Source organism: Balaenoptera ricei, chromosome 10, assembly GCF_028023285.1.
Source record: "Balaenoptera ricei isolate mBalRic1 chromosome 10, mBalRic1.hap2, whole genome shotgun sequence".
Taxonomy (NCBI): Eukaryota; Metazoa; Chordata; class Mammalia; order Artiodactyla; family Balaenopteridae; genus Balaenoptera; species Balaenoptera ricei.
Window position 1 is genome coordinate 70,189,852 of NC_082648.1, and position 25,017 is coordinate 70,214,868.

The 25,017-nt window shown below is 35.9% G+C and overlaps 1 protein-coding gene across 10 annotated transcripts in view; it reads left to right on the plus strand.

Moving 5' to 3' along the window:
* TMTC2 (transmembrane O-mannosyltransferase targeting cadherins 2) overlaps positions 1–25,017 on the plus strand; it is a 1,049,079-nt gene that overhangs the window by 464,125 nt on the left and 559,937 nt on the right. For all 10 annotated transcript variants that reach the window (XR_009505423.1, XM_059936614.1, XM_059936611.1 and 7 more), the window contains exons 11-12: positions 6,089–6,203; positions 17,332–17,395. Coding sequence is in view for 9 of the 10 variants with exons in the window: in XM_059936614.1 (XP_059792597.1) it covers positions 6,089–6,203; positions 17,332–17,395 (179 nt within the window). In the remaining variant the exon portion in view is untranslated. The remainder of the gene's footprint in view (positions 1–6,088; positions 6,204–17,331; positions 17,396–25,017) is intronic.

Consider the following 25,017-nt stretch of genomic DNA (forward strand, 5'->3'; position numbering starts at 1 on the left):
GACATCATTGTGAATGGCACCCTTGAGAATTGTGCAGTGCCCAGCATGTGTGGCCATTCACTGCAGTCCTGCCTAAAAATCACTGTGAGGTGAGAGGCTATGGATAGGCAAGTGCCTGGTGACCTGGGCTAACTAGGTTCTAGCTTGCTCTGGAAGATGAAGCAATATGATTAGTTAATTCAGTCCTGCCATTGAATATGTATTAAATCCCCACCATGTGCCAGGAAGTAAGAGAGTGAGCCACTGTGATATCTGGGGGAAGAGCATTCCAGGTAGAGGGAATGGCAAGACTGTGGAGCATGGGTCTTTGTTACTCTGGTGTGTTAGATGAACAGCAAGGGGCTAATATAATTAAGTAACCAAGAGGGAGAGTAGTAGAAGACAAAGGAGGTGAGGTCAGAGAACCAATGTAGAGGTTGGGGGGAGAGCCCCGTGCTGGTCATATCAGGCAGTGTAGTCCAGTGTAATGACTTTCACTTTCCCTGAGTCAACTGTAGAATGATGGGATCTGACAGGATCTCTTTGACTGCTGTGCTGAGAATACCCTGTAGAACCAAGGGCAGAAGCGTGGAGACCCATTAGGAAGTTATTGCTGTAATCCCGGGGGAGAAGACGGTTTGAGACAGGGTGGTATCAGTAGAAGTAAGACAATTCTGGATACATTTTGCTAATCTGATGTCCTCTCTAAGGGGAACTATTTTAACGCAAATGCTGTGTTCTAGCTGTTATTTTATAAATAAGATTTTCATTTGCCTTTGACCATTTTTAAAGCTATATATGAATGATTTTTTACTAAAGAGAATTGGATCATTATGACACTTATTACAGATCATTTTATCTCCTTAATTTAGTAGCATTGATCATAAGAGTGAATTTTTCATAGTATTTTAGTAAGAAATGACAGGTCCACTAAGCTAGGGAGTTTTTATGCAGAACTTTTAAGCAGTATTTGAGCCTACGGCTTAAGACCAGCTTACAATTTTATGGATTTCTACCTTTCAGACAGCTTTTTAAATCCAGGAATTAATGAACGATTGATCTTCACAGGCTTGTCATATTGATATGTTGGTAAAAATCTACCAAGTAATTTAAATTGTTCAGTTAGAGAATTGTCCAGAGAAGAAATGGTATCCCTTTAATGCTGAAACAGTTGAATCCAAAACTGTTGACTGCTTTTCCCCTTTTCCCATGTTAGCCTGTGAGGAGACTTACACTCTTTGTATCTGGACCTCTAGAAAATGCTTTCTCTTTTTATATCCTCTTCTGTTTTTTCCTATTCAAACATCTTTTTTCTTTCTTTCTTTCTTTCTTTCTTTACAGTTTCTCATCTTGTTTTTTTCTCCCTTTGATTGGAGAAATGAAATAAGATGATAATAATTAACTTGGGTAAGACAAATTACAGACCAAAGAAATAATGATAAAGTGTAGTAGCACAATACTCCCCGGAGAATAAAATGTATTTTACTTAAATTTTTGTGGTTTCTTTACTTGAAAGTCTACTCAAGTATCAAACACAAAGAATGTGTTTGTCTACTATATCTGAAAGAAAAGTGATGTCTCAGAGATGTAGTCTGCAAATGAGGGATAAAACTCTTAAATCTCCTTATTTAGAGTTTGAGAGAGTAAACTTATATGTAATGAGTATATCTTATTCATACACATAGGTATTTCTAGCTACAGATGTATGTGTAACCTGGTCATTATGCCTGTAATATGAGGAAGGGCATGCCACATGCAGTTGATTTACAGAAAAGTTCAGTCTAACTGGTAGCCAATCCCAGACATGGAGTCCCGAGTATGGTGCAAAACATTTATTTTCTTGTTCCATAAGACAACTGGTTCTCAAACTGTGGGCGCTGGCAGCATCCGCTTTAGTTGGAAACTTCTTAAAATTGCAAATCACAGGATCTGCCCCAGACCCACCGCATCTGAAATTCTAGGAATGGGACCTAGCTCTCTGTTTTATCAAGTCCTCCAGGTGACTGTGATGTGCCCTAAAGCTGGGGAACCACAGGGAAAGGCAACCTTTCAGGTCTTACAGAATCCACCAATGTGGATGGACTCTCCAAAGTGCCTGCCCTTCTCAAGTTTTCTTGCTTTCCTTTTCTAACACCTTTCACGCCTCACAGTGTCCTAGCTCAACTGTGTCTCAGACTGAGGTACCCTCAATCTCAGAGCCCCAGTAGCAGCTCCTACCCACAGAACTTCAGGATCTGGCTCTGTCTTGGTGGGTGCAACTGTCGACCTTTATATTCTTCAGTGAAGAGTGCCTCTGGCTCACTTGCTGGTATTGATCACTTCTCTTAGAACTGATTCAGTGCCTTATTGCGTAAAACAGTTCACTTCCCAGTAGTGATCAAGACAAGAGGATTGAGATCAACAGCCTGTCACATATGCTGTAAGTGGGGCAGCGGTACTGGGACAATTCTGGTTTATTCCCCCTCGTTCCAGCACAGTTGACAATACCATTCTCTTTCACTCTTTTAAGTACTCTAGTTTAGATGGTAAATCATAGTACAGTGAACTTAAATCATAAGCAGTTCTACCACTATTGGAAAGTGGTCAAAGAAGGATTCACCAAGAAGGAAATGTTTTAGGGCATAAAAATGAAAGATGTCCAAGAGGTAGGCAAGACAGGCCTGGAGCTTGGGGTGGGACAAGGCAGAGAAACCTTAGAGGCTGAGGGTTCAGGACAAATAAGGATGTGAAGCAGCAGCTTACACTAAGGGAAGCGGAAGTAGTTCAGAGTCTGGAGCCAGGGTCTGGTGGGAGCAATAATAGAAGAAGCTGGTGGAAGAGGAGCAGTTAAGGTCATCTTTTTGTTTGTTTGTTTGTTTCTTATTCCCCCAACAACGTATCGATTTAGGCTCTTTGGATAATTATTTAGAAGAAACCTAGTATGTCTTCGTTTCCTTATTTATGTTGGTTTTATGTATTTGAAATGCTTATTGCCCTATTTTCCGTCAATTTTGGGCCCTCTTTCAAACAAACGATTACTATATAAGTAGCATAATAATAACGTACTTTCAACTTTGGTTCAGATTTTCAAATTCACTTTAAAAGGAGATACGAAATGATTCGCATTCCATAATGTTTTATGGCTTTATCATAGCAAAACAGTAACCCTGGACTATGGAGATCTATGGCCTGTCGAGAACAGAGTGCAGGGAATTATGCAAATACCTTACTAATATGCTGTGTTATTGTTTTTCTGAATGTTAATATGATGATTGAATCCTCCTGTTAGAAAATGATCGTTTAGGAATTCTTTCCGTCACCATTTGCAATACTAGAAATTATGTGTTCCGTGTAGTTTTGTGATCTTGGAAGCTGCTTACAAAGTCTGTGTTCTGTGGCAAAGCTTACCTAAACCATAAGGAAATGTTTTTAAATATTTGAAAAATTGTATATTTGATTTTACACAGTTAGTTAATGTTACTCTTTTTTTTGTTGTTGATGAACACAGAGATGTGTCCGGCTTTAATAGACCTTGGAAGGCTTTGCCCTGGACATTGCATATCAACTGTCCTCTTAGGCCATTGAGTATCATTGTCTTCATCACGTAGACTTCTTGTCAGTGTCCGTCTGTGTTTCTGTATGGACAGCATAGATTTCATTCCCTTCCTTCTTTCTTTTTTACCAGAGCTAATATGATCTCCTTTTCCCTCTACCATCTGGAGTAATAAATTTTAAGAAAATAACCTTCATTATTCCACTAATTGTTGCATTTTCCTACTATTAATACAGAATACATTTCAGGATTAATAGCTGTCTAGAAAAGGAAAAAGAACAATTAATAAATTCCTACATTATCCTTTGTTTAAATATCACATAAGTAGTATATTTATTAATACATTTAGTTAGCTAAATAGGCCTTGAGGACAGGTAGCAATTAATATTATGGTTTTTAAAAATCAATCTATTTATTTTTGGCTACGTTGGGTCTTCGTTGCTGCGCACAGGCTTTTCTCTAGTTGTGGCGAGCGGGGGCTACTCTTTGTTGCAGCGCACAGGCTTCTCATTGTGATGTCTTGTTGCAGAGCACGGGCTCTAGGCACGTGGCTGCAGTAGTTGTGGCGCACAGGCTCAGTAGTTGTGGTGCACGGGCTTAGTTGCTCCACGGCGTGTGGGATCTTCCCGGACCAGGGATGGAACCCATTTCTCCTGCATTGGCAGGCAGGTTCTTAACCACCGTGCCACCAGGGAAGTCCTAATATTATGTTTTAATTTTTTTTAATCTGTAATAAGTATAGCTAACTGAAATATGGGTTTAGCCTGGTATCCTGTACTAAGATATATGTGAGGAGATATTAATTATTCAGTACACCACAGATTGTCTAATTTTTGTTTTACTTTTTTAAAACCTCGTATACTTTAAATTGTATCTCATATCAACATGTCTGTAGGGTTAGGGTCTACATGAATTTCATAAGTAATGTGTGTTTTTGTTTATCAACATAACCATTTACAACTCTGTTTTCTTAATAATTTTCTGACCCAACAATTATATTTATTTTGGGAGCTGAGAAAGGCGCCAAATGTTAGGTGACAAACTAAGAAAGTGATGTAAAACTTTTTGTAGAAAGAACTGAAGGATCTCCAACTCCCGGTCTGAAAGTAGGATTAAAATCCTAGGCCTGTCTTTACGCACCACTCTTTACCGATTGAAGTTTAGAAACGGTTAAGTACAAGCAGTGGTTGTGGTTTATTATAAATCCTTAAAACAGAAAACTTCCCCTGTATTTTAAGAACTGGTCCTTTTAGGTCAGAAGACAATTTGTAATATTTAGTAGATAAACGGTAAGCGAGGGACCCACCATTTTTAAAGTTTTTCAGTTTCCATGTATGCCTTAGGACTTGCAATCATTTTTGTAACTGTTTTTCATGTTGTTAAAGTCTTGAACTTTAAGCAAACAGGAATCTGAAAGCAAAGAGAAATAATAAATAGAAAACAATTCTATAAGCCTATCAATTGCATGGGTGGTTTCTGCATATCTCTGTCCTCCCTTGATTTGGTTTTCATTTGATTATCTGTATCAGACAAGGCTTAACATCATTACTTTTGCTGCTAATAAATCCTTAGCTATGCAAAAGCAGCCTGCCCTCTCTGGTTGCATGTTTACAGCCTTAAAATTGGGCCCCACTTTTATGTTGTTTTCTTTGCCTTTACAATGTGATTCTGGGATAGCATCATATAACAATTCTCGAGATACAGTTTTGAAGAATTGTGTGGCTCTATCTGCAATAATTCTAACCTTGCAAAGCTGACCTGAAAGTAATCTCAGAAATCTGTATTTGTTAATATTCTTCCGTGTTTATTAGTCAATCTATAAGTTAATGCTAAACCAACCTTTCTATGTTCTTCCAATAATTTTAGTGTTACTTAAATATAAGAAATAAATATATCTTAATACGGGTAGCCCTGTTTGTGAATGTGCATCAGAGACAAAAACTGTTTTAAAGGACCAATAATTAAAATCAATTCAAGTTATATTTGTCATATATCTTTTTTTCCTACAAAGCAACTCTCATCTTAGGATCTCGGAGGTTTATAGCTAATAATTAAATTTTATACTAGTGATGCAACATAATGATTATAGTGACTTATATAGGTGAAACAACTGATGTTTAAACCAGTTGATGGGTGACTTACTGAAATATATTGCACCCGAGCTGTAGATTCAATAGAACTAATATAGGGCCTTAATCCCCAAACTCTTTCACCATCAGAAAACTAAAATCTCCCCAGTAGTCTTTTTTATATTGCTTTACTTTTTAAAAACATTTTTACGTATCTGTAGTATATCTTTAAATTTGTTCATTTTATTCTTGCTTCAATAGTCTTTGGAGCATTTTTAAGAAAAAAATTTGTTAGTGTACCAGATTAGGTACATTGCGATGCCCTGCAATTAAGGGAAAGGTATATAAAATATGACTAAATAATGAGCACGTAGATGCACGGTACACATAAGTCTTAGCTTCGTATCACCCTTACCACTGTTCTTACGTTTTTCTCTATAGCAGCTTTAGTTGTTTCACAGGATTATTATTTTCCAATTTTCAGCTCACTTGACTTCATGCTTTGCAGGTCAATTTCTTCTGGAAGAAGCTCGCCTCATAGAAGCAGCTGAGATGGCAAAAAAAGCGGCTGAACTGGATAGCACGGAGTTTGATGTGGTCTTCAATGCTGCCCACATGCTCAGGTTAGTTTTTGCTACTGTGACTGAGAAGACCAACACTGTAGCTTTATTATTACTAAATTAATATAATATAATTAAATCAATTATACTAATTCCCCTTATATGTCACCTTATTCCATATTCTAAAAGTGAATTATGCTGCTTAACCATGTTAAAATCAGTCAGGACTATTTAATTCATTATAGTTTATGTGCATAGTCATAGGGTATATGAACTTTTAGGACTCTGAAAATTATTCAGGCCCCTTTTCTCTTTCCTTCAAAAATTATTGGCCATAAAATACAAAAGGAAAATTGCAAAATTGAAATTAGTAACTGTCTAATTAAATGTTTCCAAGACAAAACATTATGTCAGTTAGTCAACTGCATCTCAATATTTGTGTTTTTGTATTAATTCTATTGAATGGGTCATGTGGATACATTTTATTATGCTTGGTAGTAGAGAGGATTATCAAATACAAATATAATTAAGGCCTATCAAATTCTCAAAATGGCCCTATAATTAGCACTGTTGCTACGTGTTAAAACAATATATGTTTTTAGACCATTAGTGCATCTGTTTTCAGAAAGACTATTTTGAAGGCTAATTACAATAATAGCAAAACAAAAGGCAGATGAACAGGTTTTTGTGTGAATATAAAATGAAAGTCAATGCATTAAAGGAGGATGTTTTTAAGAAACTCGAATGATTTATGCAGTTGTTTAAAAAGCATTGTTTGTTCTGTTAGCCATATGTATACCCCTTCGCACATGCTGTTACCTGAATTTCACTCTATTAAATCTCCATGTAAATGCTTCCTTGGGTGACATTCACACTGTGGGCTCTGAACTTGGCTTCTAGGGGCAAGTTTCTAATTATGTAGATTACTCTTACATGGGAAGAAAAATAGCAGAGAATTGGTCCACATTTGGATGGTTTTAAAACATGGACTTTTTGAGAAAAGTAGAGGAAAATTAAAAAAAAAAATTTTGGGGGATCATTGTAGATTTGCATGCAGTTGAGAAATAATACAGAGAGATCCCTGTACCATTTATCCAGTTTCCCAAGTGGTGATATCTTGTAGAACTACCATACAGTATCAAAACCAGTATTTTGACATTGATGCAGTCCACTGGTTTTATTGGGTTTCCCCAGTTTTAGTTGTACCCCTGTGTGTGTCTGTGTGTTTTTAGTTTTGTGCACTTTTATTACATGTATAGGTTTGTGTATCCATCACTCAGTCAAAATACAGACTATTTCCATCACCACAAGCATCCTTCATATTCTCCTTTTATCATCACATACCCTCACCTACCCCTGTCCCCCAGGAACCAATATTTAAAGCAAGTTTTGTAAATTACCTTGGATTTATAATTTGAGATTATTACTGTAACTGTATCTTAGTGGTTTCCTCCTTGGCTTTTTATAAGTTTTAAATAAGAAATTCAAAGTCTGTTTGAGAGGAAAGAGTGTACTGTGAGGTTTCAGTTGAATACCCTCATTCCATATCAATGCTTAGCGTTCCTAAAGCAGGTACCTACAAAGAGAAATCAGGATTCAGTAGACTATTGGTATATTTTAAAAATAAACTGTAGCCAGTTCGCAGGAACCTTCAATAGAAGGATAATTTTTTAAAGATACTTTAATTTGCATGACAAGGTTAGGTGCTGTGTTGGGAAGAGGACTTTTTTGTTCTTCACGAATAAAACACTGTGCTTTTAGTTACAATAAACCATTTAGAATGTGAATGCACAAGTTTCTAGAAACTAATTTATCTTAATCATAATAGATACTTTCATCAACAAGGCATTTTGCTATATATTAAATCAGTATCTGAAATTCAAGGTCTACCAACAGAAACTCGTTATAAGAACATTACAAAAAACGTCCTTGTTAAATATATAGCTTGTAACTTTTCCTTAGTTACCATAGTGCTAGAAACCAGTGGAAAGTTTTTGTTATACATTGGCGACGTGGAAATCTTCAGGATTTATTTTTCAGAACATTCTCTCTAGCTTTCTACAGTCTGCATTCCTCATTAAGTTGCATTTAGTCAGCGCCTTCCTATCTTGATTGCGAGTATGACCACAGCAACCTGGTCATATCCTTATTCAACTTCGTGGCAGTCCGTATGAATGTTTTTACTTATTTTTTTAGCTCTGTCAAATTCAACAATTTCTTGAATGCCTATTGTGCAAGCTGAACACCAGCCTCTTTCCTTACTAATCAAGAACATGTAGGACTTTGTTTGCTAAAAAGAATAAAAAAGGTTATTGGTTTTCCCTTGAATGCAGCCTTATCAAAATGGTTAGCTGTCAAGATTTTGCTTATTCAGTGTTACATCTAACATTTCCCTTGGGGCTTCCAAATTGTTGTAAATTGAGTTTGATATTAATTTTTTTCCTTCAAGAGCTCTGTTCTTTCCTAAGATATTTAGGAGACAAAATTGGCAAGGTTTGGTGATCAGTTCAATGGGAGGGAAAGGGCAGGTGTCTCCCTGGCTGTGTCTTGGTTAGCTGGATCAATGGTTGACCTAATATACAAAATCAGCAATTTAGGAAATGTTATGGTTCAAGATATACTTTGAAGCATACTTATTTAACTTCCCTTTCCTTGGGTAATTCCCAACGAATTGACACAAAGAATCTATTAATAAGGAAAAAACTGCTTATCACAAAAGCCAAAAAGAAAAAGGAAAAAAAAAATCATTCCTCCAGAAGAGACTAGTTTGGAAGAGCCCATCAAGGGGCAAATCTTTAACTTATTAGGACCTTCAAGAGGCTTGAAATTGGAGAAATGTCTAACAGACCCATTTTAATTCTCAGTAATGGATAAAGATCTTTTTCTATAGAATTAGAACATTTCTAATTCCTGTTGTCAAGGTGATTCACAAGAACACTGTGTGGGGTGGAAGTATTAATGCTGTTCACCAAATATATTTGGCCTTCCCACTTCAAGAAACATAATAGGATTGCACTTTCCTGCCTTCTTCCAAGTTGAAGACCTTCCTGGGCCTTATTGGGTCGTTGAATGTGTGTGAACGTGATGTATGTTATTTCTGAGCCCAAATTGTAAGAGTCAGTGCTTTTCCCTTTTTCTGACTTGGAAATTGTGGAAATAGATCCAGAAATAAGCAAAGGGAGACAAACCTCCCTTCTCACCTGCATTGGATAGGATGAATGAATGCAAAATAAATTTTGTCTTAATTCACTGAGATTTAGGATGTGTCTATTATCGCAGTGTAATCTAACCTATCCTAACTGATCAGAATATATCTGTGAAAATAAAATACATAGTTGGAAAGAGGAGCCATATAACATCAGAAAAGATTAAGCAATTAATAGGATCTCTGAGTTTATAACTACAGTGGAGGCAATGTAAAATTGATAGATTGAAATTTAAATAGAAATTATAGATATTTCCCAGAACTTAATGAAAAATACTAAAGACATGAAAATGATGACTGAAAGGATAAAAGACTGACGAATAGATTGAGAATAGTATATATACACTAGTAATTTTATTTATATATATATGTTTGTATAATTATAGTATACAACTATGTATATATAGTTATATACACATGTATAGTATATAGGTATTGTTTATGTAATATGTGATACTTTTGTCTCTGTATATATAAATATGTATATATAATTATGCTGTATGTATGTGTATGTAGTTAGATATGGCATATATACATATATAATTTTATTTGTTGTATAAATGTTAATATAAATAGAAAATTTCTGAAGGAGAACATAGCGCAGATGAGCAATTATCAACAAATAGAAAAAATTTCCAAGATAGGATGGAGGTCTTTAATCATCATATTAAAACCAAAATTAATGAAAATAGATCTACTCCTAAACTTGTCTTCTTGCATGGGTCACCATTTTTAGTTGCAAACTAAAGAATCCACTCTTGCCAGTTTAAGCAGAAACAGGATTTATTGTAGAGAATTCTATAGCCCACAGACTCTCCCATAGGCTTGAGAGTGCTCTACATAGGCAGAAATAATTTCCACCACCTAGCTTTCCTTGGGGCTCAGCAGCTTTTAGAATCCAAAGCTCTGCCACCATCACCCACAAGGAACCAAGAAGAGCAAGCACCACATTCATTAGAAGATGAGTCTTCTGACTGCAGCTGCCTACCCATTATACTTACTTTTGATTTTGATTCTCTTGAGGTTGCATCTGATTGATGGAACCTGAGTCATGTACTGATACCTTGGCTGGAAGAAAGTTGGAAGATGAGGGAATTTTTGGCTTCTGCCTTGTTTGGGAAGAGAGGTTGCACACTGTGGCTAATTACTAAATATATTTCCAGGGAGGGTGATCACAGATGTTGAAGGCCTCACATAATGAACGGTTGACTACACGTGTTGACATTTTTAGTACTTCAAATAAAATGGAAAAAGTACTGGATATTTCCAGATGAGAGCATTAAAAAAAAGCAGATTGGTTATCATCAAAGGAAAATATCAAAGGAATTTAAAATACTAAAACTCAGTAGAGTTATGTCTATAGAGTTATAAGAGGAAAGTATTGAATCAATTATTCTGTTAGAAACACTTTGTATGAATGGATTTATTCAGTGTTCTCCCAGACCTGGAAGCTAGAAAGTGCACAAAGGTATTTAACACCTGAGAGGAAGTCTTGACGCACTGAAAACAAATTTAACTCATTCACAGCATTCATGGGCTCTGGTGGAAAGTTGTTTTTTTCTTTTATTTTCTTTTTTTAAATCCATTTACAGGATAATGAAGGAAAAAAAAGTAGCATTTATTCAAATATCTCCTGTCTACCTAGCACCGTATTTTGCATTGTATATGTCACCTTCTTAATTATAATTTCACATATATGAAATAGACACTAATATTCCCGTTTTACAGATGAAGATGCTGAGGCTCAAAGAGAGTCGGTATTTCCCATACTTGGTAAAGCTGGGATTTAAACTTATCATATTCTTGCCAAGTTTAATACTGTTTTCACTGTGTCACATTGGCTCCCTCATACCTTTATAACTGGGTGATTACCTAGAAGCTGTGATTCCTGAATTTATTGATGGAAAAAGGATTTATAGAGAGTAACAGGTTTTCAAATGTGTAAATCCTAAATAGTAAGATCCTTCCAGTATTATTAGATTATCCCTTTGTGGTAAATTTTAGAAAGTAGGTATATAGTCATAGGAGAGAGAACTCCAAGTTTGTACTCTCAAAGGAACATTAAGTTTTTAGACATACCATCATGGTATATTGTCTGACGAAGGACACACTGCTGAGATAAGTGTGCAGTTTCTTTTTTATCTAGGCCTAAGGGCCCAAGTGCTTCCTAAGGTAGTAAGAAAAGCAAAACTGTACTGTACCAACTGGCTCCCATTGCTTCCCTAATTTCTAGAGAGCAGAGTGAATATATGAGAAAAAATTATCTTTCAATTTTCATTCTCAAATAATTTCACTGGAAATGACATAAAATAGACGTTAAGGAATAAAGGAAAAAAATCAGATTATTTTCTCAAAGCAGATTGTGAATGTACACCCACACACACACATGCACACATACGTTGGATGTTGGAGATATATATACATATATCCAAGACCTTGTGAGTAATATGCTTTCTTCTTTAACACTTCCCAAATTACCAAAGACCGTTCAAAAAGTTATTGGGTTTTCTACTTATAAATTGTACATTACTGCCAACTTTTGGTCAAGAGGGGCCTATTTCAACTAGGTTATAGTGGGATGTAAGGTCTTTAAAGCAAAGAGGTGTGGCAGATGAGGTTAAAGGTAGGTACCTTCCTACTCTGTGCCTTTCCAACATTAATGTTCATGTGAATCACTCAGGGATCTTGTTACATCACATGTTCTGATTTAGAGTGTGTGGGTGGTACCTGAGGTTTTACTCTTCTAACAAGTCGCAGGTGTTGCTTATGATTTGGTTCTTGGACCACTCCTGCAATCAAGTTCTAGTTTGCCTTTCCTCTTGTCATCCCTCTCAACCCCTGCTCCCCAGCCGAGCATTACAACTTGAACATAAGTAGTAATTTACTATATAGGAATATTATAGTGGACATTACCGATACACATTTCCTTCCTTTTAATTTTTCCAGTACATTTCATTATGTAATCTTTCCAGATATAAGCTTAACCTGTCCTTAGCAGCCCTCAAAGATTTGAGGCCATGAAACGATGGGCTCAAATTCCTACGGGACATCAAGAAATATCTAACTTCAAGGAATCATTTTGTAAAACTTACACCGTCAGCATAGTCTTTTCCTCTGTTATTGCTACATTTCCACTATGCCTCTCTATCCTTTATATTTAGTATTGAGACAGATGCCTACAAGTCATGAAGCCATTTTTTGATGTCTTGGTTGAGAAGTTTTCATTTAAGAAGCCTTGATGATCATAAATAATTTATTCTAGGAGTTTCATTACAAGGTTTTTTTTCTACTCCATTATTTTTACATATATGTAACTCTCGTTTTGCTATTTTAAGATTTTCCATACATTTTTATGTCCTTGTTTATTTCAGTTCTACTTCTATTACTACTGTACAGTTTATCAACTAGAATTAAAATTTACCTCTGCTTTGAGTAACTTAAAGCTAAGTGTAAGTTTAGCAAGTTGGCAAGAACACAGGAACATCAGCTACTGTTTCACCTTACTTTCATGATACAGGAACAAACAGCTCTCTAGTTTAAAAAAAAATCCTCATAAGTTATCCTTGAAAATGATCACCAAGACTTATATAAAATATTGTCTTTCGTATGAGTCAAACAGTGGTTATCGTCCATATTAAATAATTTTAATTCAAAACTGACAATTTACAACCATTAATAATTGTAGTTAAAGAGAGTCTTCTAAATGCTACTTGAGTTTTTATTTTCTACATTTTTTCAAGGAAGTAATTTATAATTTACCAACCTTTAATTTTATAATTCTCACAGAATACATAAAAATGTAGGTAATTACAAATGATTCTTTTAATCAGAATCTCCTCAAACATTTTACGGGGTATATTAAGTTGTTTCATAATGTAATTGATTTCCAAATTTCTTTTATATATCTTTTCTTGTAAGAATATTGGGCCCTAAACCTGTGTTCCAAAAGACACCTTTGTGTCATAAAATAATACCAGAGAGAAGAATTAGCTATATGAAATATATTTCTATATTTTTAACAGATGTAAGTTTCATAGTCCCATGTACAAAAATGGAATTCTGTAGTAATCAAATGATGACATTTGTTTGTGGCTTTTGTTACTATTTGTCTTCGCTCTGAACCTACTTTTTCACTGATGGCAGAAAAACTGAATCTAAAGACTTTAAAAATATAATCAGCACAACCCAGTGATTTCTTCAGAAGTCAAGGAAGACTTGACTTCATAGTCTAGTTTACAAATACCATCTGGCTTCATAGTCTAGTTTACAAATACCATCTGGCTTTTTCTACCTCCTTACCTTTTGTGGCCCTGAGAGGCCACAGATAACATGCAGAGGGAGAGGGCCTTACATATGTGATGGACAGGAGTTAATAAGAAAGGAGCCACTGTATCAGTCTCCAATTAATGTCTATTGTTGGCATGGTGATTTAATCTTTATTCTCTAGATAAGGGACATAATGTTGACTCAGGGAGACATGTTAGATGAGGGTAGTCACCCATCTGGACCCAGTGTAGTTTCCTGGTAAGAGTAATTTTTCTTACCATCTCATTCCTGGCTTTTGTAAAGTATATTGTGGCCAGAACACAAGGTTGTCCACATACGGCCTGGGAGATCTCTTGGCAGAGCCAACTACTTTCCCCTTTACTCACCTTCTGGGTCTTCTACTTGGACACGTGGGAAACTTACAGTCCCCTTCTCTGTCTAATTGTGACCACTGCCCCCCAAAATAGGAGATTTGGGGGGTAAGAAAGTAAGTATCCAAATACTCTTCTTGCTTTTTCTCATTCCCTATTTCCTTGCCTTTCCCCTGAATTCCTACTCTTCCCCTCCTTTATGGGAGAGGGTGAAGTACATGCGGCAAAATACTATAGTGCATTTCACTATTTGTTCTTAAAACTATCCTCTGCTCAGCTGGGTCTGGTGAAGTTCACTTCTATCAGTTTGGGAGTTAGAATTGGAAGGAAGTAAAACCTGTCATTGCAAATATTCTCCATATTCTCCCCTTTTCTTTTTTTTTTCATATTCTCCCCTTTTCAAATCTCATTCCTTACTTTAAATCATCGCTTTTAAGCATAATAATCAAAAAGCATGTTTTATTGCTTTCTTAGTATTTGATGTAAGAATTGTTGTGGTCATCTGCCGCAGAACAACGTACCATATGTCATTCTGATACATCCGGCTCTCACAAAGATAGCAGCATGATCCTGTGATTCAGATATTTTATTTTAGAGCCCTTGATTCTGAGCTCAACCACTTACCAGCTGCGTTGCCTTGGGGGACTGTCAGCTTCTCTAAGCCTCATTTTAACCATCTTTGAAATGTGGTTAATAATAGCAATAATAGCAATAGATTCATAATATTGTTGAAACTGGAAAATAGCGTAATCAATCCATGGAATTTTGTAAGTGATACATAGAGAATTTACTATCTCAGGAAAGAAATAGTGAACAAAGAAAAGAAATATGGGTATTCAGGAAAAGTATATTTTATCAGCTTCTTTAAATAGTTTGATCCCAATAGTCTTTGGAACCTGAGTCCTGTAATCAATCTCTAACAATCCAGTGGTTGAGGTTCTAGGGTGTTTACTAGAATCCCCTAAGCAACTGGCAGGATATTGCTAATTTCCTCAGTTTTCAAATGTTGACTAATGATTCAATCATTTTTGCATTAAGATTTATTAAGTACTCCCAGGATGCTTCTTGCAGACGGGGGAGTATGCAGTACAGCTTACACCATAAAGTAGACATTGGACAGCTCCTCATGAGTTTTCTCTATAGAGAGTAAAACAAGGATATACAGGAAGATTCAGTGGGTAGAACTGACATACTCTTTTCCCTACAGTTTTCCATGTGTTGCCATAAGTGCCTTGTAGTCAGTAAAATCCGTTTAATATTAGAAGAAAAGTCCTAGAGGCAAAATTAATTTTCACAGTTATATGACAAATATAATAAATTCTATTTGTATTTTCTTATTTCATTAGAATATCATCAATTCTACTTTTAGCTTAAGAAACTATGTCTTCTAAACTAGATATTTCCTTCGGGAATTAAAAAGACTGAAGACAGTGAAGACTTGAAAAACTAATAACCTTTTTAGGGGGAAAAAACCTTTTTTCAATTGCATTGATTATTATTTTAAAGGTATTTTACCTAGTGAATTCCTGAGTTTCTCTTCTGATCCTTATCTACCTCATGAATCTGAATGTCCATAAAGATGAATATTAATGGTCACCATACTTTCTATGTTAGACATCTATTGGTTGATCTTGCTTCAAAGTAACTTACTTCTTTGTAGATTTAAGTTACTCTAATTTCCTACTCCATGCCTTTTATTTTCCTCTGGAGAAAACCTTTCCAGGGCATGATCTAATGAATTCTGGTTCAAATTTCCAAATGAATCTGAACCAAAGTGATTCTATAGTTTGGTTTAGGGAACCTTCATTAAATACCCTAGCAAGAGAATTTTTACTGTTTCATACCAGACTGAAGTACTTTTCTTGACGTATTGAAATTGAACTTCAACATTTATGAGAATATAAATTGCAACAGCACTTTGTAACATGTCGTAAGTCCAGTAGAGTCTTAAGTCAAGGACTTTTACTTTCTCTATAACCCCATTAAAAATAGCAGTGTTTCTAATTATTTTTCCTTTAAAAATTAGAAAAATATGTCCTGCTCTCCAGAGAAATGTTATCTTCACTTATTCCTGTAGTTTATATGGTTGCATGCCATATGTCTTTATAGTTTTTATGTGGCTTGACCAAAGTGCAAATTCAATTTTATAGGTATGGCTAGTTTGCCTTCTCTTTTAAAGAGAGGAGTGGTTTTCTAATTGAGAAAGTTAATTTTTGTTTCTCCTCTTTATTCCTGACCTCTTTGCAATCTTCTTGTCTCAAAAGGTTCTTCACATCACAGTTTCAAGAGAAGACTCCATTTTAACTGCAGGACCACACGGCTTTAACTACTATTGTTCACACTATAGTTGTGCTATACACATCATCTGAAGTTGAATTTGTCCTTTTTCTATAGCATTTCTTTTCTACACAACTACGGTCACCAGAGTACAGCGTAACCTGCAAGAGCTTCTGGCTTTTATTATCTACCATCTTGGAAGGTTTTCAGAACGCAGCATGGCATGATCAAAAAGCATAATGTTTTGATGGCTAATTGGCTGGGCTTCTTCAGGACTCAAGAGATTTGATTTCTTCTGTTAACCAATTGGCTGAACCAAGGAGTTTGCTGTGAATTGCAAGAATAGACAGTGCACAAACTTATCTATAAAGTTTAGTCTGCATCTTATTTGTATAAGTCACCTGTGCCACTCATGGTATTTGGTAGTAATTAAGAAAAACTGCCTGTAGTTATTTGAAGGCTGTGGGAACTACAGAATTCACTATAGACTGGAAGACATAGCTTGAACTGGCAGGAAAAGAGAGGGAGAGGCTGGCCTTTTTTTTTTTTCTTTCCGGGTAAACTACACACAATGGAAAGTTCCCCTCCTGAACTGTAAAGAAAGTAGCTTTCTAGATAGATTTTTTTTTTCCTAAAACCTGAAAATGTTTACTATTTTCATAAAACAAAAGCAACTAAATAGTAATCTTGACAATTTATTTTTAAGAGTTAAGATTTTTCTAGGACATCATATTGAAGCAGGAGAATCCCAACCCTGTGACATACTATCTACAATAGCTTGGAAAAGGAAAATAACATTTCTAATTCCTAATGTGTAAATTTAAAATAACACCTACTGAGTTGGATTAGGTTGAGATATTATTTACAATGCCTTAAAGATCATGACAAATACATTGTGTGTGCATTCAATTTTTACTGATCTTTTTCTGCTTAGTCACCTTATTATTTGATTGGCATGATTGTAATTTTTTAAAAGTTAATATTATTTTGCTACATAATGATTCTGTTCACCTATCTGAAATTTTAAAATAAATGATATAGTTTTTGTTTTTGTTTTTGTTTTCTTTAACAGGCAGGCTAGCCTCAATGAAGCAGCCGAGAAGTATTATGATCTGGCAGCCAAGCTGAGGCCTAATGTAAGTACCTTCCTAATGAGAAGCATTATTCAAAGGGATGGACTCACAGCGTGTGAGAGTTTTAGACATAGAAGCCTTGTGATACTGGTATTTTTCTCTCTGATCTCTTATTTTGAATACGTGTTAAATGGCTGATTCAACCATAAAATATGCCTGTCTCAAGCTTCTTTCTTTTTCCAGAGGTACAAATTGCTATTTACTACCCTGTGTGAAGCACCATACATTTTTATCATTTGAACACAGGTTTTAGCATTATTGGATATTTTGCATTTGGATGACTTTTAAAATGAGTTCTTTGAAAGTATTTTTGCTGTGGTGTTACATACCTTTGGACTTCCTAACAACTCATTGATTCTTACGTGTTGTCAAACCTCAAACTGTGTGCCTCTTCCCTATTCCACAGTCCTCATTTCTAGTAACTATGCTTTTCAGCTTTATCAAGTATTTTTTATTAGAATTTTTCCCTGGGTAGTCACACTTCCATAAATTAAATCATTGCTATTGAAATAGAGTAACCATTTACGAGAGAATAAGAACTGGTTTTGTATCGGTCTTCTCAGCACTTTTTTATTCACAGTACATCATTGAATTCCAGGGCATTGCTTTTATTCTCATCCACACTGCTCTGCATCACTCTGCAACACTAAAACCTCTACCCTGCTCTCTAGATCTACGCCGTCTATTGAGAAATGTAATTTTCAAACAGTAATGAAAGTGCACGTGTGATGGGACTACAAATAATGGAATCAGTCCCATTTCTTTACAGTAACTCATCTATTGGACAGATGTCTATAGAGTACCTGCTTTGTGATAGGATACAGAGATTTCATACCCTAAAAGACCACACAATGTAGCAGACAAGACTGAACATAATCAACTAATTGAAATACAGTGTGGAACAAGGGGAGGATTAATGCTTCCTGAAAGCAACCCACACAGGAAGTAGCTTTTTGATCAAGAGACTCAACCACATGTAACCTTAGCCCTTGAATCTAAATGTCCCAGTTTCATTAATTATGAGGTACTTTCAGAATCGGTAAGCTGTTTGCAACAGAAGAAAATAATTTAATAGTTATAAGAATGATAAGCACTAAAATTTATTAAACACTTGCTATGTGTCAAGCATCATGCTAAGTACCTCAAGTGAATTCTTGAGAAATGAATTCAGAGAAATGAATAACTCACCCAGTATCACAGCTAATAAGTGGAATCACATTGTAACCCAGGCTGCTGTGTGTATAAGAGAAAGCTTGATGGAAAAAATGCAGTTGTATCTTAGAGAGAAAATGCAAGCCAGAAGTCTAGAAAAACAAAATAATAATGGTCCTCTCATTTATTCATTAAATATTTACTGAGCATCTATTAAGTGCCAGACACTATTCCAGGCACTGGATACACGGCAGTGAACAAAATTGACAAGAGTCTCCGCCCCTTAGGAGCATATAGTCTAGTGGTGAGGAGACAGAGCAGAAGCAGATAAATAAAATATATAGTATGTCTGCCAGCAATAAGTGCTTTGGAGAAAAATGGAGCAGGAAGAGGAAATTAGGAGGTGCAGGGGGAGGTATGCAGGAGGCACAGCTTTGTAAATGCCCGAGTTGGGCATCTTGTGTAGCATTTCTAAGAAAAGGGTTGGACTTGAGACTTTAAACTTATAAGTTCACTGAAGACAGGAATCAGGATTTTTTGTCTGACTGACTGACTTCCTTCCTTTTCCTCCTTTCCTTTCCTTTCCTTACCTTTCCTTTCCTTACCTTTCCTTTCCTTTCCTTCCTTTCCTTCCTTTCCTTCCTTTCCTTCCTTTCCTTCCTTTCCTTCCTTCCCTTCTTTGATTAATAGAATTGATTGATAGAATCAATAATAGAATGATTAATAGAATGATATAATGCTCTTACTATATATACTAAATGTTGGTAAGTTCAACCTTTATTCATCGAGTAGCAGTCCCTTGAGTGTCACTTTTATTTTTGTTAAGTGGTTGATCAGATGGCCGTCTTCAGCACATTGTAATGGATTAGGGAGAAAAGGGCTATCTGAACTCTCTGACCTGACCTCAAAAATGAAAAAGAAAATGAGGCACCACAAGATTTAAACCTGACTTATAAGATTATTTATTTTAAAGACTGGCCAAATCATAAAATCAATATTTAATCTCCAACTCGAAGCCACTTTTTCTGAAACCCCAAAAAGTTTCTTCATAAACATGCCACAGATTGCTTTTGAAAAATGCATTTATTCAAATGATATTTCTCTTATCTGGTAACAATAAATTAAGTATTTTATAGACTTGGATAAGATATGAAATCTGTATTTAACAATAAGTAAATGATGTTACAGTTGATAATCAACAGATGTGATCTTTCCCTAATCTGTTTTATGAATTGTGTTTGGTTTTCTGTACATAATTTGGCAAGTAAGATGCCACCAAGACAAGACTGATAAAATATAAACCTTAACAATAACACAGGTTTCTATTCTGAAATGAAGAGACCTATTTAAACAATAGCCCCATGTCATGAATTATTAGCAGTTAGCATGTGATCTAAATTAAAACATCCATCTGACATTTATTTTGCTCATAGCTGTTTATTCCCTTTGTCATAAAAACATTCTTTGTTATTTCTGTACTTAATAAATTTCAGTTACCTGTTTATATGAGAACTTGGGAAACAGACCTCAACTCTTATTCCCTGTTTAAGTAGTTTCACTATCTTTTCTATTTTTCTTGTCTACATGGTAATCTAATCTTATTCTTATTTTTCATAAAGCATTTTCTTCTGTCGTTTAGTTTCAACTACAACAGTCTGTAGCTGTATGTCGGGGTCCTCTGTGGATTTTTCAGCAGTGCTCATGTCAGATCATGACTATGCGAAGTAAAATTTTTTATTGCAACCCTGTGTACTACCCACTTACTGTATTAAGAAGATTGCTGATTATCCGTGAGATGAATTCCTCTCTTAGTAAAATACCTATTCCATTTCTTCAGTATGTCCCATGATGAATTGCTTTATATTTTTTTCTTCTACGAAAGTCTTATTTTTCCATACAACTTACTTGAAAATTATTAATTGACTTTTAGGGTTATTCATATTCAAAGAATTCCAGTGACCAAATGATAAAATAAAGAAATTAAATTAGCAGGCACATATAACTTTATTTTTTTAACATCTTTATTGGAGTATAATTGCTCCACAAGGGTGTTTTAGTTTCTGCTGTATAACAAAGTGAATCAGCTATATGTATACATATATCCCCATATCTCCTCCCTCTTGCATCTCCCTCCCATCCTCCCTATCCCACCCCTCTAGGGGGTCACAAAGCACCAAGCTGATCTCCCTGTGATATGTAGCTGCTTCCCACTAGCTATCTATTTTACATTTGGTAGTGTATATATGTCAATGCTAATCTCTCACTTCATCCCAGTTTACCCTTCCCCATCCCCATGTCCTCAAGTCCATTCTCTACATCTGCGTCTTTATTCCTGTCCTGCCCCTAGGTTCATCAGAACCTTTTTTTTTTTTTCAGATTCCATAAATATGTGTTAGCATACGATATTTGTTTTTCTCTTTCTGACTTACTTCATTCTGTATGACAGACTCTAGGTCCATCCACCTCACTACAAATAACTCAATTTCATTTCTTTTTATGGCTGAGTGATATTCCATTGTATATATGTGCCACATCTTCTTTATCCATTCATCTGTCGATGGGCACCTAGGTTGCTTCCATGTCCTGGCTATTGTAAATAGTGCTGCAATGAACATTTTGGTCCATGACTCTTTTTGAATTATGGTTTTCTCAGAGTATATGCCCAGTGGTGGGATTGCTGGGTCATATGGTAGTTCTATTTTTAGTTTTTTAAGGAACCTCCATACTGTTCTCCATAGTGGCTGTATCAATTTACATTCCCACCGACAGTGCAAGAGGGTTCCCTTTTCTCCACACCCTCTCCAGCATTTATTGTTTGTAGATTTTTTGATGATGGCAATTCTGACTGGTGTGAGGTGATACCTCATTGTAGTTTTGATTTACATTTCTCTGATGATTAGTGATGTTGAGCATCCTTTCATGTGTTTGTTGGCAATCTGTATATCTTCTTTGGAGAAATGTCTATTTAGATCTTCTGCCCATTTTTGGATTGGGTTGTTTGTTTTTTTGATATTAAGCTGCATGAGATGCTTGTATATTTTGGAGATTAATCCTTTGTCAGTTAGCAGGCACATATAACTTGAAATGTTAGACTCTGATATTGTTTCTTGATCAGGGATATTGAATACATCATCATTTACTGAAGTGCACATTTAGAGAAATATATTTATTTAAGTGCACATTTAGAGAAACATTTTTGTAGTGGGAAAACTCTACCAAAATTGCCATTTTAAGTTTTTCCACTTTCAGTTTTCCATTTTTATAAATAAAATTGATCTTTCTGTGGAGGTTGCTTTAAAAAGACAACACTTTTCTCTGTCTTCTCTCCCATTTATGCACGTCAAAAACTGCTGACTCTTGAGGACTAGAGAGAACATTAAAATGAAACGGTTTTGTTCCTCCTGTGGGAAGTGAGCCAAATTCTGCATTAATTTATAGGTTTTTAAATTTTCCGTAAAATGTGAAGAATGGGGAATTTGCATAGTACAAAGTCACCCAGTTCTACTTGGCTTTTAGTAAATTCCAGAGTTAGAAGAGGGTAATTCCTAATAATGAGGAATTATATGTCTTTATATTTTGTATTTTTCTGCATGTAATTGTTTTTGGTCTGAATTCATTCAACTTTTTTTTTATTATTATTAACTTCTAACATTGTGTAAAATTCTACGCCAAGTGCAGTAGGATTTCCAAGTTGTGAAAAATTAACCCTGACCTTGAGAAATGTACTGTCTAATGCGGGGGGAAAGTGAGGGAGAGAACCAGGGATCCAAATCCTCATACTTCAAGGCAGTAAAAGATGCTGTATAATAAGTGCTCTGTGAGTGACAGAAACTAGGTGCTGGAAAAGTGCACAGGAGAAAAAAAATACTTTCAGCTGGACTGATCCTAGAAGACACTGAGTCACAGTTGACAAACTTAGAGAATCTTGAAATGATTGGAGGTTTATAGGTGAAGTTTTTAGCAGGAAGAGGAGAAAAGAGAGAATTCTGACAGGTAGAGGCATATGCATGAACAAAGACATGAGCTCAGAAAGCATGTACTATACCCAAGGAACAGTAAGCAGATGTGGTTAATATTGCCCACGGTTGGGGAAAGAGAGGAAGAGTGGGAGAAGATAGAACTGAAAAATAATATAAAACCAGATGAAGGGCATTGAATACCATACGGAGAATGAGGAGTTTGTATTCCAGGATTGTGTTCAGCAGGATGATGTAATGAAAGTTGAAATTTAGGATGGCCATTTATCTGATGTGATGAAGAATGTGTGTTTCATTTGGGAAAGTAGAAATGACAGATGCAGCTTTGAGAAAACCAAATAAAAGCTCATTGAAATAGTATAGGCAGGACTTCCCTGGTGGCGCAGTGGTTAAGAATCCACCTGCCAATGCAGGGGACACAGGTTCGAGCCTTCGTCCGGGAAGATCCCATATGCCGCGGAGCAACTAAGCCCATGCGCCACAACTACCGAGCCTGCGCTCTAGAGCCCACGAGCCACAACTACTGAAGCCCACGCACCTAGAGCCTGTGTTCCATAACAAGAGAAGCCACCACAGTGAGAAGTCTGCTCGCTGCAACTAGAGAAAGCCCACACGCAGCAACAAAGACCCAACGCAGCCAAAAATAAATAAATAAAATTTATTTAAAAAGAACAACAACAACAACTTGCCTTCTCTCTTTAAAAAGAAAAAAAATAGTATAGGGACAAGGCATAGTACAGATCCTAAAGTACAGAAACACAGTAGAATGGAAAAGAACATGCAGGGAAAGTAAGCATATTATTTGATAGGATATGACTAGGAAAATTAATTGGCCCAATGAGTGTTACAAAATTTTAAATTTAGGTAACTTGGAAAAAAAGAAATCCCCTAAACAGAAATAGGACAGAAAAATGTGTTTATTTCAAGAAGAAAGTGTTAAGTTTGAACCGAGCAAATTCTAAGTGAGAGGGAAGATATTCTAATTTTCTACGGGACATTCCTATCAAATGGGCAGTTGGGGGAAAGGCCACCGTTAGGCATAGAGATGCAGGAGTCATTTGCAGAAACGGCAACGTACCAAAGGAGAGGATAAGATCACCGAGGGAGGGAAAGTACAAAAGGAGAGAAGAGAGCCCATTTCACAGCCGTAGTGGGAAAACTCACTGTATTGGGAATATAGGGTAAGGAAGGCATAAGACAACAATAGGATGTAGAAATCAACATTGGTGAGCAATTTCCACTGCTGTTAAACGGTAAAGAAAAACAAGGACTGAGAAAGTCCTTTGACTTCAAAGGATAAGATGACGGGCTCCCTTCATGAGTTCAGTTTCATGCAAGTGATATGGGTTAAGTATGTGTTTATTAAATATTAAAAATAGGTGTTAAAGGGTATGTGTATGTGTGTGTGTTTAAATATGAGATTTAAAATGTGTCCAAGTAGAGGGGAAAGCAAAGGAAACATAGAAGATCTTAAAGGATTATTTCCTTCCCACGGACTGAAAAAGAAAAAGTAGACTATGAAGATATAAGGAGAAAAAAAAAATTAGAAATAGAGCATGCGTAGGTAGTAATTTACTACTGTCATCTTTATTTGGCTGTCCGTTGGTCCTGTGGCAAAAAGGGCAGAATTTGAAGCCAAAGGCCTGTGGATAGAGCTGAACATGCCAGGCCAGGCAGTAGATAATATTTGCCATAGGTCTGTACCATCTATATATGATCAGTAAGTGCCAGGAGAAATTCTGGCCTTAAGCCCTTTGTCATCTTGTGATAATTCTCAGTGAAGTTCTGAAATCACTGGTCGATTGCTTCTAGTTTTGATTCAGTTCTCTGACTTTTACACTGATTGTTGTATTCACCCTTTATATTTCTAGTATGTATAATATTTTATAAATGTTTTCCAGTGCACATTCATTGCATATGAATTCAAGGGGAATGTGTTCCAAGGATTGGACTGTCCAATAGAAAATTACATACATGCATTATACCTTTCCTGGGCACTTAGAACATAAATTATTTCAGAGTATTATTATAAAATCAAAGCTGATGTTATGCATTTGGGGCTCTTTGGCAATGATTATATGTCAAAGAGCAAATGAGAAATATGAGATTCAAAGAAATGAGCTTACTGTAAGAGAGTGCAGCTGTGTTATGAGCTAGTACATAGATTCTACAATATATTCCTTTCAACTTGGACTACCCTTTTTATGGTAAATATGGTTGTGGGATAGGGTAGGGAGAGATGGCTATGCAGTAGAAATAACCACTAAGACTAGAGTCCGGGGGGAAAGGGTAAGAATTAACTTCTGATGGAAGAATTACCTTCTGATAGAAGAGAGAGAAAATATTCTGAATTATAGTTATTTTCTGATGGGGAAGATATTCCTCAACCCTAATTAGAACAAGAGACCGTGAAATTCAGTTAAACAGGAGAGATTCAGATTTGACCATATAGGGGATTTTGGTGGGGGAAATTGCTGAGATTGCCATCTCACTGGG